Genomic DNA, 18,854 nt, shown 5'->3' on the forward strand with positions numbered 1-18,854 from the left:
TATTTAGGTATTAAGTTCTTCAGAAATAAAAGCAGCTAAATCCTGTAAAGTGCTAAAAGATCACAAAATACAGATCTAGTCATTGGTTCTACACTGATGCTTCAACACAGACCTGAGTGCATAAGATTAAAATCCTACAAATAATTTACATGCAATCCTACAAATAATTTACAGGCAGTTGCATGTAGATCATTATCCACTGCAATAAATGGGAATACAACTGAAAGCATACTCCTATGCATGGTTATTCAGAAGTAAGGTCCATTGTATCCAAGTAAGGTCTATTGTATTCCCTAGTAAGTATTTCTAGGAATTCAGGCTGAATATACAAACATATAATGACAGCCTAAGTATTTGCACTACACCAAAAATAGAAAAAACTTGGCATCTTAACAGTGTTAGAAACACAGTATGGACTTACAAGTTGTAATGTGATGAGTGAAATAAATTGCTTTTTTAATACATATTATGCCATTAAAGCTAAATTTAACTTGTGCAAGTTTCTTAAAAACAAAATAGCTTTACCTGAAATTTCAGTGGCTAAGTTACTGAATTCTGTCCAAATACTCTGTGTCTTTATACAATGAGTGATCTGGACAATAAGCAACACCTGCAGGACTAAGAACAAGCCTTGTGGCCAATATCTGTGAAGAACAATCCTAAGAGCTGGTGGCAGACATGTAGTGACAAGTGCACTGATAAATGCCTCCTGCAAGAGCAATAATGACAGCTCTAAATGATGAGTTAGGAATAGACAGACCACGCTTTTAAGACTGACAAAAGACAACTGAAAACGCATTTCAGTTTGGCATTGCCGAAAACGCATTCAGAGGACAAACTAAACCTGGGAGAAAATGAGTCAGCTAAGGAAGAAAAGTGACTGACGTGATGGGTGTTATACCCCACTGGTTAACTTAATCTTCTGTGGGGAACAACAGAATGGAAATCTAAAACAATAGGGCTCAGTTAGCTCAGTTGGTTAGAAAAAGTATGGCAGCCCTCCCTACCTTTCAGATAAGTGAATACAGCAGGAATGTGCCTGCAAATATGGCCATAATGTTGGGTTGTAGTTGTGGCTGGACAAGCAAACTTTCCTTTTCCTGCTCGCCACAAGCTTTGTTCCACCTTCCTTTCCCTTGGTAACCGTTTCTCCTAGGGGTACCTTTTCTTCTTGCAAGTTTTCTGTACCTTTTAAAGCTTGCTTCAGGTAACTACATTCCAACCTTGTACTTTCAAACATATATCCACACTGAAGCATTGACTTCATAGTAGTCACCAGTCCCTTCCTCGCCACCCTGACAGCGCCCAATCCCAGTTGTCTTCTCTTATCTGCCCGTGCTGTATAGACTTGGTCAAGTAACAGGGTCTTATCTCATTTCCGGCACAGTTTGCCCTCAAAGCTTCTGCTTTCTGGAAAACCACAACATGGAAGGGAGGGGAACTCCCTTCCTCCTCATTTTCTCTCAAATATGCTGGAAAATCAGGAAAGAACTTTGCAGTGGGCATCCTGAGGATGGAGCAATTGCCTTTGCCAACTAAATCTACAGAGCACATTTGGAATTTTGAGGAAGTGCCAAGGGCACCAGTCAGAAAATGGCTTCAGTAGGGCATGGCATAGGACAAAATTGTGGTGGTGGTAGCATAACACAAAATGGCTGCCACATCTAAAATAACAGAATAAAGACAGGACAACAAAATGGTACCAGCATGCCCCGCATCAATGGGGAAATGAAATGTACACCAGCTTCACAGAGAGAAGCACTTTGTAGTTTTCCTCTGTTCAGAATGAAACAGAAGTGGGTGACTAACACTGCCATCCAAGAAATGGGAGCATGTGTGTGAGGTCAAGCTAGTGCCAAGAGGAACACCATCTCCTGTGCATTGTGGATTTTTGAGGGGATATTTATTTAGACCCTTCATGGGTGCCAGAGGAGGTACTGATGGGCATGCAGGCACATTGGCAACCGCCTGCTGTAGCCACGTAAGCCACCGGCAGTTTTCTCATGAAGGGTGGTTTACACATTCACTACATAAATATTCATAACACGGCAAGCTCCGAAGAGCACATTTATATTTAAAAAATATATAAATCCAGCCAAGAGATTTGAGAAGTTGCAGTCTACTAGTTACACAAATTAAACAGAAAAGAGTTGTGCTAGATCTTCCCATCTAAGTCCAGCATTGTGTTCTCCTCTATGAAAATCAGTCTCTTTCAGCTGCAAGTGCATTATGGTTACATATTTTGGAAAGGTATTTGATACAATGCAATGTTCAAATATTTGCTGCCACAGAGTGCAATCGCTGAAATTTGGTTTCTGCCACATAATTCAGTATCTTGAGATGTTTCGATTTTATTTTAAGTAATCAGATCTCTAGGCCTTATACCTGCAGTTAAGCTTAAAACTGTACGGCAGAAACACACAAAATAAGGAAGCGTGCAAACTTGCAGAGTTTATTTAAGCATGGGTGCTTTAGCACAGAGCAGCTGTCAACACACAGTTCAGTGTAACATCAAAGAACTAGTTTCCAAGTCCATATATTAGAGGCTCGTCTGCTTTATCTTGCTCAGGAACTCATTGTACACCGAGGAAGTGACTTGTAAATCAAGTCAAAAGTGTGTAGAATATAATCAACAGCACACAGTGCACATTTTTAATATAGATCAATATGATGAACAGCTTTCAGAGTTCACTTAAGAAAGTCTTCCTGGTGTGGAGCCAGCTAAATAAATCCTGATACAGGTGAAACTATTTCCAAATGTTTTGTTTGGAATAGCAATTCATAAAGCAAGCTCCTCTATGTCAATGTGTGCAGTTACGCCAAAGACAAAAATATACCCTAGCAGCATTCAACCAAAATGCAAGTACTGTATATGAAAAAGAAAATGCTAGCAGGGTGCCATGGGTCTGAAGTAGAGCTGGGGCACCCTTTCTGCCTGAGGGCAACACTCCATGTGTAATCTTCTGCGGGCTACACACAAAGTGGTTGGTATAGCCGAAGTGTGGGTGTGGCTAGATGCTCAATACTCTGCATCCAGGAGAGCAAGAGGTATTATTACAGATCAAGCACACATTCCAGCCAGGTAAAATCACTGGAGGGTGTAGAGCAGTGAGGGCTGTGGTCTGGGCAGAAACCCAAAGGCCTGGAGATCACCATTTGGCTGGCCCTTGAGCTTGAGTTTTTGCATCTCTGGCTGGTTCCTAAAGTCTGATGGTAGGAATCAGTCACACCAATCTCTGGCAATGACAGAAATCCACTTCTAATGCATAACTTGGAAATGATACCATCATGTGGCCTGAATCAAGGTGCATATCTGGCTTATGTGTGTTAACTCCTGCCTTCCAAAAGACTGCCCAGAAAACAAAACAAACGTACTGACACAGTTCCATTTCTGAAGTCTGATGCTTAGTGGTGAGCCAGGCAAGCACTGAATAGCAGCCTGCCTGGGAAATCCAAATATGTTGGATCTTCCTCCTCTATGGAAGAAAAGCAGGATACAATTTAACAAATAAATGACCCACTCACCCCAAATTCAGAAAAAAATATTTAAGGCAGTCTCCACTTAAGGACTCAAAATAATCGAAAATACAAATATAACACCTTGTTGAGACATTTTAAAAAAACAACCCGTTGAAATATTTGTACACAAACCTTAAATCTTTAAAGCTTCATCAAACTGCATCAGAAATGCAGCCAAGCATTTTCCCTGCCCACTCTTTCAAAAGCCAACACTGCAGACCTTTCAAGAAGTACTTCTAATGCTTACAATACATTTCAAAGTAAGAGCAGTCTGACTACTGACATATCTAAACTACCATGGAGATTTCTGGCTGAATTTCTAATTATTTACGTCTTGTTCTCTTGCTCCACCACTCACACAAATAAGTGAAGCTGAAGAAGTGATATATCTAACACATGCATTGGTTTGCAAATAAATTGAAGAAAAAATTGAAAACTATGCACCCCTAAATCTACCGTATCTAGAAACCATGTCTTATCGGCACTGGTTTTACAATTTCAAATGCACCTAGGGCCAAGTCCATAGATCCTGTTTCATGAACCAAAAAGAGCTTTCAAAATTGTGGTTTCTTAGACATAAATTCTACCCCATGTGCATCAACTGGAACTATATGAGGCTTCTTAAAGAAACCAAACTAGAACTGTCTGCATACTCTGTGGTTATTATATCACTTACAATACAATCCTATGCATAGAATCATAGAATCCGAAAGTTGAAAGGCACCAAAGGGTCATCTAGTCCAACCCCCTGCAATGCAGGAATCTCAGCTAAAGCATCCCTGACATATGGCCATCCAACCTCTGCTTACAAACCTCCAAGGAAGGAGAATCCACATGCCCTCCAGAACTATCCTCTTGAAGTCCTCCTGCATGTTTACTGAGAATTAAGTCTCACAAAGTTCATTGGGGCTTTCCTCCCTAATTCTATGTAAACATACAGCAACTAACTAGAAAAAGGATATTCCTCTCAATATCATTCCGTGAAATCCCAGAGTCACACTGTGCAAAAGGTCCTACAGCTCTGAAAGGAAGGAGTCTAACTGCCCCTTCAACTTGTAAAGTGACTCTGTTTTCTCTACCAAACACAGGGAATGGGGGAGGGGGGTTTGAAGCTATGAAATCTGTCCAATGAATTTCAGAGTTCTTTTAATTTCCCATCATGTTCTCCAGCTGCAATAGAAATCCCTCCTTTTCAGTGGGCAAATGCATTTCTCCTGCACCTCATGCTAAAACCTAACCACCACCCCCACACACATGCACTTGCAAGCATCAATCCCTGATTTTGGGGGCTCTTGCTACTAAGTGGCAAGCATCAAACGCCACCCTCACCTGATGCTTGGCAGTCTCCATACCCTCCAGAACTGTCGTCTTGAAGTCCTCCTGCTTGCCCTGTGGAAGGAAAGAGGAGATCTCAGGGACCTTGCTCCACAAGTTCAAGTCATTTGGGGACATGAAGACCTGATAGCTGGCGATTCAGGTTTAGTAGTTCACCAACTAGTGGGGGGACATTTCCTGAGAATTCCATCTTCTGGAATGTGGGTCAAGGGCATCACACTGTGCAATCTTCTAATGCTTCATCCTTGTTGTTGGAACCCTTTGTCAGACTCCTGTGGGGCATGAGCAATAGATATACACCGTATTTGAAGGGCACCTAGCTGTTAAAAATTTATGAAACATTTTTTTAAACAGATTAGTACAAAATAAAGATAATACTTCCTGTGGCCAGTAGGAAGAATATGTAGATGGACAGTCTAGCCAAGGGTTTGAAACACCAAGGATCTGTTACGGCTTAGCCAAGTCTTGCTTGGAAACATGAACCAATCTGATGCTATCTTACTTCTCTTCCACAAGCTACAAACATATTAAGGCTAGAAACTCACTGACTCTATATGCAGGCTACAACTACACAAATACTAAATAACATTTATGCTGACTGTTCTAGCATTCACCCATAAGCGTACTGTTGACACATATAAAGAACTGAACTACAGGATTTAGAACTTTCAACAGATCCTGAGAAAGAAGCATGAAAAACATGTCCCTGAAGTAAGTCTTTAAATTATCTCTCCCCTACATTGTGGGAATGAGCACGCCCAGTAATCCCACCACACAACCAGGCACACGACCAGGATGACCTGGTTTAAAGTGACAGCAATTTGTCACTGTGGGTCATAAAGGCAAACTGTAATTAGCTTCAACTACCATTTATTTAAACAAGCCAGGGTGAGAAGCCATGGTTTGATCCGTGCTTGTTTCAATAAATCATAGTGAAGGCAATAAGAAGCTACAGTTCATTTAAACTGGAACTGAATGCTTCAAATCTCCTTAGCTGTGCCTGGGAGGAGGAATGGGAGATAGGATAACTTGCGTTGAAGCAGGATCATTCTTGTAATATTAAACTATAGTTTAGTGTTATATGTATGTATACCACTAAACTATAGTGGCATATATCTATATATCTGGGTGGGTGCACCCACCCACCCACACCAGGCCTGAGCTTCATTCTACTGCTTCTAACTATGTAATTCATCTCTAAAAGGAAAAGGATTGGGAATACACTGCTGCTCCTCAGCTACACATTGCTAGGCTACGCCTACGTCAACATGCCTCCAAAACAGTACCTTATGGGAAGCTCCAATTCTCTGAACGAGTATGATTAATAAAGGTCTCCTACATGCAAAATAACCTTTCAGGACTCAAGGGGAGCTAACAGGGGAGCATATTTGAACCATATACTAACATATCAGTAAGCAGCTCAAAATACCATTCTGGCCTACTCTGAACACAGTAAAACTTCAAGTTTTGGTAATCAGACCCAGTAGGAGCCATATCATGGCTATCTATTCTCAATGAACTACTATACCCATCTTTTCTGTTTCATATGGTGAAAAGGGTACTTTTAACAGTGGTGACATGTTTTGGCTTGCTTACTATTACTGTGTTTGTATTGAACCCTCTTTTCCTCAACTCAGAGAAAAGAAGGGTATTGATTAGCCCAAGTGCTGCCTCCTCCAAAAGCACAAGGGGAAAAGAGAAAAAAAAACATGCCTTTTCTTTGTACTGACTGGGGGTGGGGGTAGAGAAAGAAGAGGTTTTCATCTTGCAAGCTGTGGTTTTGCAGAAAACACCAGCAGAACGCACCTCTAAAAGCTCAATAGGAAGCAAGAGAAACCCCCCCTTCTCTTCTGCCAAGACAAGATCTCACTTCTTTGCTTTCTGTTGCAAGTTTCCAGGAGGCAGAAGCAGCAAGACAATGCTTTGGATATTCTGCAAAAGCACAATCTGTAGGTGTGAAGCCACTTCTCACTTTCCCCCATTCTTTGTGAAGAAAATAAGGGAAAGAGAAAGCAACTGCTGGCTCTTTTTGCAATGGAGGTCAGTTAATGAAAAAGGCAACTTTACACTCTTCCCCTTAGGTTTTTACAAGAGGCAACAAAGAGGCAAAGGTGGGGCTTTCTGCAAAAGCCCCAACACAGAGTGAAACCACCTTTCCTTCCTATGTTTGGGGCAGCAGAGAACCAGTGTTGACTTTCTCCCTGTGGGTTGGCATTTGGGAGAAAGCAGCACCTTCTCCCTGTTGCTTGCAAAAAGGTAAGAGGAATGGACTATGTCTTGTTTCTTTGACAAACATCTATCCATTCCTATCAGATTTTTGCAGAAAGCAGCAGCAACATGCTGTTGGCACTTTTTATTATTTTAAAGTACAAAAGCTCAACTTGTAGGAGATAATGCACCTACAAGTGGGAAGGGAAAAGTAGTTTCTGAAAAGCAGGGCTTTGAGTTGAAGCATGGGTGCTCACTAGATGGAAAAAGGCACTCACGTATGATGAGAAGGTGAGAGGATTTATTGAATCCTAATGATGAACTACTAAAAATTCAAGGTTTAAATGGCCAGCAAATAGTAGTCCGGGGTACCACCTGTCTGTCATAGACTGACTGGATGCAGAGGAGTGATGAGAGGCATCAGCTGGGAAACCCACAAGGGAAGAAGGCTCAGAGCCAGGGGACTGGTGGTGGGACAATGCTGGGTAGTCAGAGGGAACAGACTAGGAGGAGGAGGTGTCAGAAGCTGAAGAGTTAACAGGGTTTAGTGAGAAGGAAGAGTCTGTGGCAGAGAGCAGTCCAGAACAAGAGGCAAAAAAGGAGGCTGAAGAGGAGGGGGGCATAGGGGCAGCAATGAGTCAGGCTGGTTAGGAATCCAGGCTGAAGACAAAGGAGCCTCAGATTGCTTGGAAAGGAACTGGGGGAAGAGGAGACAAAAGGAGCTGTGTGAAGGAGACCTTCAGTGCTTGCAGATAGGGGCAAGTTCTATCAGGAAAGATAATCATAGAATCACAAGAGCTGGAAGGTACCCTGAGAATCATCTAGTCCAACTCCTTGCAATGCAGGAATATGCAACTGTCCCTTAAGGGGATCAAACCTGCATCCTTGGCATTTTCAGCACCATGCTCTAACCAACTGAGCTACCCAGTGTTGCTGTGCTCTCTAGGCCTGACCTCCTAAGCTGCCTTGTTTCTATGACTAAAGAGTTAACTTCACTGAAGACATGTGAGTTATTTCTGACCTGCTCCTGGCACTGTTTCATTTTTGCTCTCAGTCTCCCTTTTTCAGAAGAGGGGATCACAATAAAATACAAGGGCCACATGGACATGTGTCTTTATTATGCTTGGAATTTTAAAAGAACAGATATTATCCCCCCCGCCCCATTTTGCCCTTTTTAGTTGCCAATGAAGTAATAGCAAGAAAAATTCCATATGAGCATGAAGGGGCAGCACAGTGAAAGACACATGTACCAAAAAAGGAATGCAAAGGTAGAGAGGAAGCACAGAAGGTAGGAGAGTCCTGGGATTTGGCTTCCTGCTTAACAGTGGTACTCAATCTGATTCCTCAGCCACAATAGTTACTGACTACTGACATAAAAAATGAAAACAGACCATAAAAAAATGAAAACAGAGGCACACCTTGTGCCTCCTGCAAACTCCAATTCTAATCAACACTCTCCTCTGCCCCTCAATTAAAATGGGCTTCACAGAAATACAGAACACATTTAATGCAAAGGTTTTCTTTTTAGCAAACTATACTATCGCACACATATCTATGAAGCATTTGGAGTTGTAAAACAGGATTTTTAATTGCTTAGCCAAGCATATTTCTCCAGTCATAATGGAGAAATTCATCAACATTTGTTTTACCCAAAAGGATTTTATTTAAAAAAAACACACACAGCAAATCTGTGTGTTTAAATTTATGTCCTTTAGGTAACCCATTATTTATCCTTACGGTCTTCCCCACATTTTACCCTCCCAATGTGTCACTTATGTGAATTACGTATTAATTCATGCTTATCAAAATAATAAAGTGTGTTGCCAACCACCCCACCCCCCAGTGGCGACTAGACATTCTGGCACCCACAACCCAGGTCCCAGAAGCCATTTGGCTCCAAACTTTTCTATCCCAATTCCTAGCACTGGCTAAAGTCACTTGGGTTCTGAGCAGACATAATGCTAGTTCCTTGCAAGACATTGTTTGCAAACTGGAAGCTGACCTCAGGATCACGTGTGTAACCAACCCCACTTCCAGTATGAAACATGATTTTGCATTATAAACGCACCAATACATGTCACATTGCCTTGTAACCATGCGTATACTAAATTCAATCTCTGATTACAAAAGAATGAGTAGTGTGTTGTTCATTAGTGCCCACTTCCTCATTCCTGCCTTTGCTGTACCAAATTAGAGGCTAGCTTAGAATTATGTGCAAACTAATATTCATGATTTGCTTCTCTGCAAACAAACCACGAGCAAAAGGCAAGGTTTTTCTTGGTTTAACATCTATGATGTTTTGGAGGAAACAAACAAAGCAAGTGGATTCATACAAAATGCAAAGCCAGCCTCTGTTTTGTTTTCCTCTCAGCGCAGCAAAGACAGGAACAGAGGAGCAAAGCAGGCATTAATAAGTAGCATGCACCATCATGATGCTCAGACTTCTTAAACCACAGTTTAACAATGGTTTGCTGTAATGTGCAAACTAGTTCAATAATGGGTTGTCTTATCTATAGTTTATGTTGGAGCATACACAATGTGAAATGATGACTAAAGCTGTGAAATTACAGGGGACATTACTGTGAAGAAAGAGCAGAGGAAGCAATGCTTAAACCATAGACTAGCCAACTGTGTTTTGCATGGAGCTAGCATAGAATCTGAACCCAGCTCTCCCAGCCCTAGACTGGCACTCTATCTATTACCACCAAACTATCTCTGAACAAAAGTTTTCTGTACCATTAACTTCATAACGACCTTGTAAGAGTACTCTCACTTCAAAGTCAACATATTTCATTTGCGTTCCATTTTTGTGGCAAGGAAAATATAAAAGCATGTGCTTGAACTATAACTATAGAGTTTAACTTTTTGCTGGCAAAAAAATAAAAACGTTTTGTAACGTTTCTCTCTAAAACCATGTTCACACATAGGGAAATGACACAAAATATGTTGGGGTCTTAAAAAATAAAAATAAAATATACATTTCAAAAAGTTTATTTAAATGAATATAAAGTTTTGATTTATTTCTGGCAAGTTCCAAAAACCACAAGAATGCAGGTGGAGAGTTTAAAATGTTTTATTCAGATATTTTGAAACAACTTCTCTCAGTAAATCACAAAGCAAATTTATGTTCCATACAAAACAACTCACTTTTCTAATTCTGGCTCTCCTGCCTATCTGCAGAACACTGAAGTGCTCAATAATTTCAACATCTTGCTTTCCTATTAACAAAAGAAGATGGCTGTTCTTGACAAAGGAGCCAAAAAAGAAGTCCCTATCTCAATAGCCTGGGTTTGCACAACACACTAAGCCAAGCTATGGCTTAATGCAAACCTGTTGGCTCCCAATCCTTTTGCTGCTATGAGCTAAGGCAAGGTTTGGTTTAGTGTGTTGTCCACACCTAGGCTTGTAGTTAAGCACTCTCCAGACTAACAACCACTTGTAGCCAAGGTCTGTTATTTCCTCATGGTTAGTTTAGGACAGGGTTTCCCAAACTTGAGTCTGCAGGTGTTTTTGGACTACAATTCCCATCATCCCTGACCACTGTTCCTGCTAGCTAGGGATGATGGGAGTTGTAGTCCAAAAACGTCTGGAAACCCAAGTTTGGGGAACCCTGGTCCAGAGAATACTTAACCATGAGTGCCTGTTCAAACAAAACGTGAAACCAGACCTTGGCTTAGCTCAGTGCAACGTGTCAGGAAAAATAACTAGGGAGGCAGCTGTGAGTTCCACTTCGGGAGCCTGCACACTCTCACTAGGACATGGTTTGGCTTAGGAGTGGCACGCATGCCAGGGCAGTATGAAAAGCAGTGAGGTTGAAGATTTTACCATTTTAGGCTGGCACATGACTAGTTATCTGCTATAAAAAGGAGGCAAAATAGGTCACTAAGAAGAAATGTACAGGTGAACTAGTGTAGTACAGACATGTAGCACTTTGGACTAAAGCTGGCAAAATGTCTAAAATGAATAATGGGGAAAGAATGGAGCCTTAAAGTGGGGAGAAAATACTCATAAATTTGAGATAATTGGTTTGAGCCAAACTAAGTTATTTATTTACAATATTCATTGCACTAAACCCCTCAAAGTCAATCTAAATTAAGTAATTACTAATATGAAATCAGTGAGAAAATTCAACTAATTTAGGTTGGATCAAACCCAAAATATTTATGTTTATAACTGACAGCAGAAAGGCACTGAACATAAATACAGTCGTACCTTGGTTCAGGAATGCCTTGCGACTTGGAACGTTATGGCTCCCGAACACCGCAAAGCCGGAAGTGAGTGTTCCAGTTTGTGAACACTTTTTGGAAGCCAAATGTCCAACACGGCTTCCAATTGAGTGCAGGAAGCTCCTGCAGCCAATTGGAAGCTGCACCTTGTATGACTAGTCCATTCTCATAGCGAGAGGCACAAACATCCACTTCCCTCTTCACCAGAGGAAGAGGAAATGTCCTTAGCATCTACTCCATGAAGCTGAACTCTTAGCAGATGTGGGCTATGAAAAACTTGTGGCAGAGAAAATTATTGACAAAAATATCCAATTGCAGAAGACTTGCATTCTGCATGAGATGGACATCTCTCCCCTTTTGCAACAGATGACAATGACATGTAACAAGGAAAGTAAGCGCATGGATCTTTCAAGTATGAAGTCTACCTACACAAATTCAATTAGAAAATATTTTGTCTGAAACCTACTTAAGTGGCCTAAAACAAGCTGTGTTCGCTCAGCTGATGCCTACTCCTCAACCCAAATAATAGAGCCAGGAGATCAATAGCTAAAGGGTTGCTACAGCTCCACTTAGGCTTCTCGTCAGCCCCTGCTCAAACTGTGAGGATGTGTGCTATGCAGAATGAATGCAATTTGCTTCACCGCAAAAAGCACACGGTGGTATGTCAATTGCCATTTCGCATTCATACTACCATAACATCCTACAACTGAAGCTTGGCATAGGCAGCTTTAGAAACACAGAGGGCATACTCTGTGTCAGCCAGCTAGGAACTTCCCCAGGGTGCAGCTTTGGCTCACAAACCACTAATTCTTACAAGTTGGAGGCAGTATTTTAGGGATGGACATAAACGAGACTCTTTACTCTCCTCAAGCTACACTTCTGACATTTAATAAAGGCAGAACAAAGCTACAAGATTCACACAAAAATAAAAGTGGCCCTTTTATTAAGAAATCAAGATTCACAGTAGTTTTAGACCAGGCAGAACCAGTTTTATTAACAGGATTAAAGGCAACTGAATGTGTTGCCAAGTAGCTAAAATGTACAGGGGGAAACCCAGAATACAAAAAAGAGTGATAAGAATGACTCAATTTAGCAAAGCAAAGCTAGAAAATTTCATCAGCCAATTTCTGGGATTCTCAACAGACCACAGAAAGATGATTGTGAGCATAGAAAAGGCCAGGTAAGGAAGTAATGGAGTCAGTAAAGTCACTCTATTAGGAATGTTGATTAATAAATCTGAAGATACGTGTTCAAACCAAATACTATTTTTCCAGAATCACATTAATGCTGCTCATGTGTGGCCTATCACCCATACTTTCTGCATGGCATTCAGTCATTCATGCCATAGCTAATCTAAGCTAAACTCAGTGGAGGGGGAGTGTCTGTGCAACCATATGGCCTTCAAATGTGCAAGACCATTGTTCTGCTGGATGGGGGCCCTTTACTCACCAGATGGCTCTTCTGGCTCACTTTCATTCTCTTCCTCAGGAGGGGGAGGGGGAGGGGGAGGAGGCAGCTTTTTCTCTTTTTCTGCTTTAGCATTCCTTTCTTCTTCAGAGTAATACTCATCTTCAGAAAGATTAGCAAGGCTTTCATCCATTTCTCTATATTCTACCTGTAAGCAGAATGCCCCCCCAAATACAATCAATACAGAACAAGCAAATTGGCACAGTAGAGTGATTAACATAACAAACTTTTAAAATGAATTCTCATGGGTAAATTGAAGGGTTCACTTTAATGCAAAAGTTAGGAACCTGTTGACCTCATGTTGTTGAACCCCAAAGATGATGGGGGTTGTGGGAATCTTGGGTCTATACCTTCGTCAACCTTTTCATTTCCAAGACTTTTAATACAAACATACATTTGGGGACCCATTTTTTTTAACTATATATTTGCATGGTGGTAGCGCTCCTGTTGCAACTACCTTAGATCAGGCTGCAACCTACTAGTGGGTCCTGACACACAAGCTGAAGACAGTGCCATAACGCATTATTGCACTCTACAAATTTGCAATTCTCTTTTTCTATGACTAACCCACTATCCACTGAATGCCTCATTTCATCCACTTAAATTAAAAATAAATCAATGCAAAGTACACTATATTTCACTCTAACATTGTCCACATTAGTCTGTAACTTAGTTTTTGTGTACAGTGCAATTAGTGAGTGTTTCCTGGCAGTTATTAATATATTTAGAAAATACTGAAAAACCTTTCTCAGTTATACTTCTCAGCGTAGATGGTAGCAGCACAACAAATAACCAATACACACCATAAATATCACTGTTCAAGGAAATTAACAAACATTTCAAAAAATAAAAATCTAAGAGCTTTCTCTCAACTACCACTAAGTTCTCCCCCTAGATTTATCAGCTAATTTAGCACAATCTTTTTTTATAACCTAATCTAATGAAAATACAGTCTGCTTCAAAAGCCACAGGTACAGAAAGCTCCCTCTAATACGGCACTGCTATACTGCCATACTTAGAGGGGCACTTCAGCCAATGAGAGCAGTAGTTGGGGGAGTAAAACATATGGTGCTGCGTTGTGTACAGCAGGCATAGGCAAACTCGGCCCCCAGGTGTTTTAGGACTACAACTCCCATTATACCTGACCACTGGTCCTGTTAGCTAGGGATAATGGGAATTTGTAGTCCCAAAACATCTGGAGGGCAGAGTTTGCCTATGCCTGGTATACAGCATTTTTACATACAATATGAACTGTGTCCTGCATCACACACACATCCCACCTTAGAAAAGAATCTAGCCTGCCTTCAGTTTCCCCTTAAGCTGCTACATTTATCAGGTTTCACATGTGACAATTGACACAAATAGTAGACATCTGTATAGGTGATAAAGCATAATTCATTTTTAAATTGTGTATAATAGTAGCATACATATACTGGGAAGTAACAGAAGTGGGATAGAAAAGCTAGCAGTCAAATGGTTCCTGGGATCTGGGTTGTGGGCACCAAAACGGAATGTCTAGTCGCCATTTGGGGGGAAGGGGTCGGCAACACTTTTTATTTATTATTTTGATAATCATGAAAATAATTCACATAAGTGGCAAATTCTTAATATCACATTTTAACAGAAATTGTTAATATGTTTAATTTGGTGTTTACAATACTGTAAAAAATATCAGTACCATACTTTAGTTTTCAAAACACTCCACTCTTTATTGTTAAATTTAACATATTGTGTATCCTTAACATATACTTCAAAGCTTCAAAGTACATACATTTCAGTAATCCTTGGGTGTCAGCCAGGTGCGAAAAATGCCACCCAGGCTTTTTTAGGTGCTCGTAAATGGAAAATCTTCAGGCGCAAAATGCGCCTAACACCCTGCTAATTTCCGTGACCAAGAAAAAGAGACGGTGGAAGAAGATTGGAAGAAATTTAAAGTATATCTTAAGAATTGTTGTAAAATTAATGAGTGCTAAAATGTCAAGAGAAAGGAAAATATAGAATTACGGCTGTAATTGATTAAGTATGAGAAGAAGCTAAAAAAGAAAATAAGTAATTAATTAATTGGTGTGAGGGGTTGTTGAAGAAATTTTAAAACAGGGATGCAGAAAAGGGGAGGTAAGGGGAAGTCTGGGAAGTAAGGATTACGAAAAAGAGGTCTTGAAATTATACATGTTTATATGTTTTGTTTGTTCATGTGTGTGTTGTTTTGTTCTTAATTTATGTTGGAAAATCAATAAAAAATTATTTAAAAAAAATAACACCCTGCTAATTTTGAACCCTGAGTGACATATTATTTTTACCACTTCCTACCTCACATACATGAGCAAATTTTAAACCAAAATAGTCTGCATAAAAGTTGTGTGGTTGTCCCTCCCACCAGAGGTCAAGGAAATAAACAACTATAACAACTATCTGACTTTTAGAAGATATCTGAAGGCAGCTCTGCTTAGAGAAGTTTTTAATGTCTGATGTTTTATTGTATTTTTAATGTTTTGTTGGAAGCCGCCCAGAGTGGTTGGGGAAACCCAGCCAGATGGGCGGGGTATAAATAATACTAAATTATTTATTTTTATCATTATTATACATATTTAACTGAATTTTCTGTGTCTGTATTTTTTTAAATTTATTTGGTATATTTATTCTGTTTAGCATCCCCAACACACCTGAGAATAGCACTTCACAAAATTGGATGAATTGGATTCTAATCCACAAAAGCTTTGTGCCATAAAAATGAGTTAGCTTTTGATTTCATGTTATGTACAGTCTATGTACATTATAATGTGTTTTGAAGCTTTTTCTTATATGGATCTGTACAGGTTCTGTAGCAACCTAAGTCACATAAACTCAAACTAAAGTAGGCTACACATTATATATGAAATCCTGCAGTCATAGGATTCCAGGAAGGGATGGAAAGCATTCTTGAGCCTCACAAGTGCAGCTCCAACTCCTATGCAGCTGCTGCTAGCCATCAATAAGGAAGCATTGGGAGAAAGACAGCATAATTTATGTTTTCAAAGCCCTCCCAAAATTCAAGTCCTGCGCCCACTATACTGTACAAACTGATTCAAGTAAATTAAATAATAATTCTTTATAAGTTTTACAAGTAAACTAAAAAGGACCAACAGATCTAACTGTAAGCCCTCATTTCAAAAAAGCATTCCTATTTGTAAGCCATGCAGAGAACTCAGAATGAAATAGGGCCCAAATTAATCAATGCTAAAAACTAGTCAAGCCATGTGTTATATACTTCCTTGTATTACAAGCATTTCCCTGTATTAAAGAAAGTAGAACCCTCAAGTCTTGATGATCACATAATGAAATCAATGCCTAATTGTTAAATATATGATGCTCTCCAAAGCTATATTCAACATCATCCCTGTGCATCTACATCATACAAATATACACATATCAAAACACATTTCAAAGCTTTATTTGATCACAAAGGACTCTTTGTGTTAGAAAAGCAAGAGCCAAAAGAAAAAAACATTGATTTTGTTAGGATCTATTTCCCTTCCTTATTAAGATGGCTTTGGGGCATTTACTGCATTGCACACTATTAAATCTGCTTCTGAAAACGAAGGTAGCAGTCTAGCCTACACATTAAGAAGCAAACAATAAATGACATTCATTAGTGCCTTGCAACATAGGCTCTAGCTACTCTCCGACGTCACATCAACCTTGTGTACCGTTTTGGAATAAAAAATCTAATTAACAATAACGGATAATCAATATACATACAGCAAACGGTAGTATATGCCCAAGAGATACCAGAGGGGTAGCAATCCAGCACACACAACCCCCACAAGCAAGCCCTGTAGACTGTTTGTGGCCTGTTTCGTTAACCAGATCCCAGCTGCATCTGATGATATGAGCTTTAATCTATACAAACCTGTGCCACAAGAACTGCCATTCTTCACGGTGTGCCACAATACCATAGCCCGCCCCCTTAAATCCTTAAGAGTGGGCTGTACCACTTTAGGTGTTGAGATCTCACTTTGGAATTTTTTTGTTTGGACTCCGCCAATAAGGAGGAATCCAACACTTACCGGGGAAAGACTACAATGCCAACCTTCTACTTATTGCGATTATTCTCGTTGTTGTTTCACTCCCCGCTTTCCCCCCAAATGACCCGTGTGGTTAAAAGGCGCGCTCCCCGCTCCCATTTCGGCCCCACAGCAACCCTGGGAAGTAGGTCAGGCTGAGAAACATCCTCACTGGCTGAAGGCCACCCATCGAACTGGAATTTACAGGCCTGCCCGGCCTTTACGTTTCTCATTGCAGGAAGCAACCGCTCGGTTTCTGCAATAACGTGCAGCCAAAATAATAAAAATAAAAACCACTAACCGGCTCCGGGAGCCCGAAGCCGCTTTTTTGAACCTCCACCGTTTTAGGAATAGATTTCCTCACAAACCGGTTCGTGTGAGACGACGCCCGGCCCAGCCAAGCCAGCCATTCCGCCGCCCCGGGTAGGCAAGGCCCCGGTGGTCGGGAGCAGCAGCCGGGGCAAGAGCACCCACCTTGGGCCGCTTCCGGCGGCTGGTCCTGCGGCCCTCGGGGGTCTCGGCGATGCTGGTGGTCTCGGAGCCCCCGACGGGCCCCCCCGGCCCCGCGGGGGGAGACGGCTCGGACAAGCCCCCCGGCGGCGAGGCGCGCGGAGGCTCCTTCTTGCGGGGCGTGCGCTCCGAGGGCCCCGAGCCGCCGCCCTCCGAGGAGCCCAGGGAGCCCGACAGGGCCGGCGGAGGGGGGGGCGGAGGCGGCGGGGGTGGGGGCGGCGGAGGGGGCGCCGGGGCTTCGGCAGAGCCATCGCCCGCCGGGCCGCCTGCGCCGCCGCCTACCGGAGCCTCCGCCGCGGCCGCTTTCTTCCCCGCAGACAGCATCCCCTCAGACGAGCCGAGTCAGGCCGCGGGACAAAGGCGGCCCCCGCGCGCGCGAGGGAGCGAACGCGCAGAGAAGCTCCGCCCCTGGCGGCGGCGCGACGTCACTGCCCGCGACGCCCCGCCCCCTTCCTACGAACGCGCGATTCCCAGGGGAGGAAGGGGGCGGTGTTCTTGACCAGCGAACCGTTTTTGGTCCCGTATCGGCCGCCGTAGCACGTGCCGCTGGGACAGCCGCCCTCACCTAGAATGGGGCTCTCCATTAATATGTGATTGATTAATAGTATTGGCATGATTTTAATAGGTTTTATATATGAATGTATTTTTAATCCTGGCTACGTTTCTCCCTCCCCCCAATGTTATTAGCGGTTCATATTTTTACCTTCTCTTCTTTGGCGGCCATTCGTAGCCGAGGAAGATTGTCTTCCATAAACACGGTTTGAACAATGAGTCCGTAAGTGACTGTGGAGGCCAATTATGGATCCACACGTCCTTCCACAGTGGGGACATTGGTTTCCGGGCGGGAGCTGATCACGGTGTGGATTTGCCAAGCGTCCCTTCCTATTTTTACCTGTAAGCCGCCTGGAGCCCCCATTTGGGGAAAAGCCCAGGTTTTATTATTATTATTATTATTGATAATAATAATAATGCCCCGCTCATCTGGCTGGGTTTCCCCAGCCATTCTGGTTTACAGCATATATAAAACATAAAATGATTACATGTAGTGTAATAATAAATTAAAACAGAATAATTCTCTCCCTCTCCCTTAAAAAAACAACAACACACATTTGGAAAATGTCAAAATCAGGAAGGCTTAAAACCAATTTAAATTACCGTAATTGAATTGTTTGCTCTGGGACTGTTTATCCTTGCTTTCATCAGTGCTCTGTATTGTAGTCACTGGAATCATCAGTGGATGAATCCAAGTGTTGGATAGGATGAGACTATTAGGCCCCCTTCCTGAAAGTCAGTAGTAGCACACTTTTTGGGGTGCTGCAAATCTTGGGGTTTGTGTTACAAAATGCTGCAAAACACTTGGCAACGGTTTGGAGTCAACTGGAGAAAGTTGGATTTTGAGTGGCATTAACTAGGAATCCAGGTTTGATGTATCACCAGTTTGGAAGGGATCTCAAATTTCAGAGTTCATAGTTAAGGAAGCTATAAGTGTGTGATCTGCTATTGGCTATGCCCCTGCTGCATAGGCCAGTGTCAAAGGCCAGACTAG

General features: G+C 41.8%; 1 protein-coding gene across 1 annotated transcript in view; it reads right to left on the reverse strand.

The window, feature by feature from the left end:
• KDM1A (lysine demethylase 1A) overlaps positions 1-17,647 on the reverse strand; it is a 35,915-nt gene extending 18,268 nt beyond the window's left edge. The window contains exons 1-3 of the mRNA XM_083750707.1: positions 17,273-17,647; positions 12,738-12,903; positions 4,849-4,908 (exon numbers count right to left, since the gene is read on the reverse strand). Coding sequence (XP_083606833.1) covers positions 4,849-4,908; positions 12,738-12,903; positions 17,273-17,632 — 586 coding nt within the window. The 5' untranslated portion in view covers positions 17,633-17,647. The remainder of the gene's footprint in view (positions 1-4,848; positions 4,909-12,737; positions 12,904-17,272) is intronic.
• Between the last annotated feature and the right edge of the window lie 1,207 nt (positions 17,648-18,854).

The sequence above is a fragment of the Podarcis gaigeae genome (genome assembly GCF_964106915.1).
Source record: "Podarcis gaigeae genome assembly, chromosome: 8".
Classification (NCBI taxonomy): Eukaryota; Metazoa; Chordata; class Lepidosauria; order Squamata; family Lacertidae; genus Podarcis; species Podarcis gaigeae.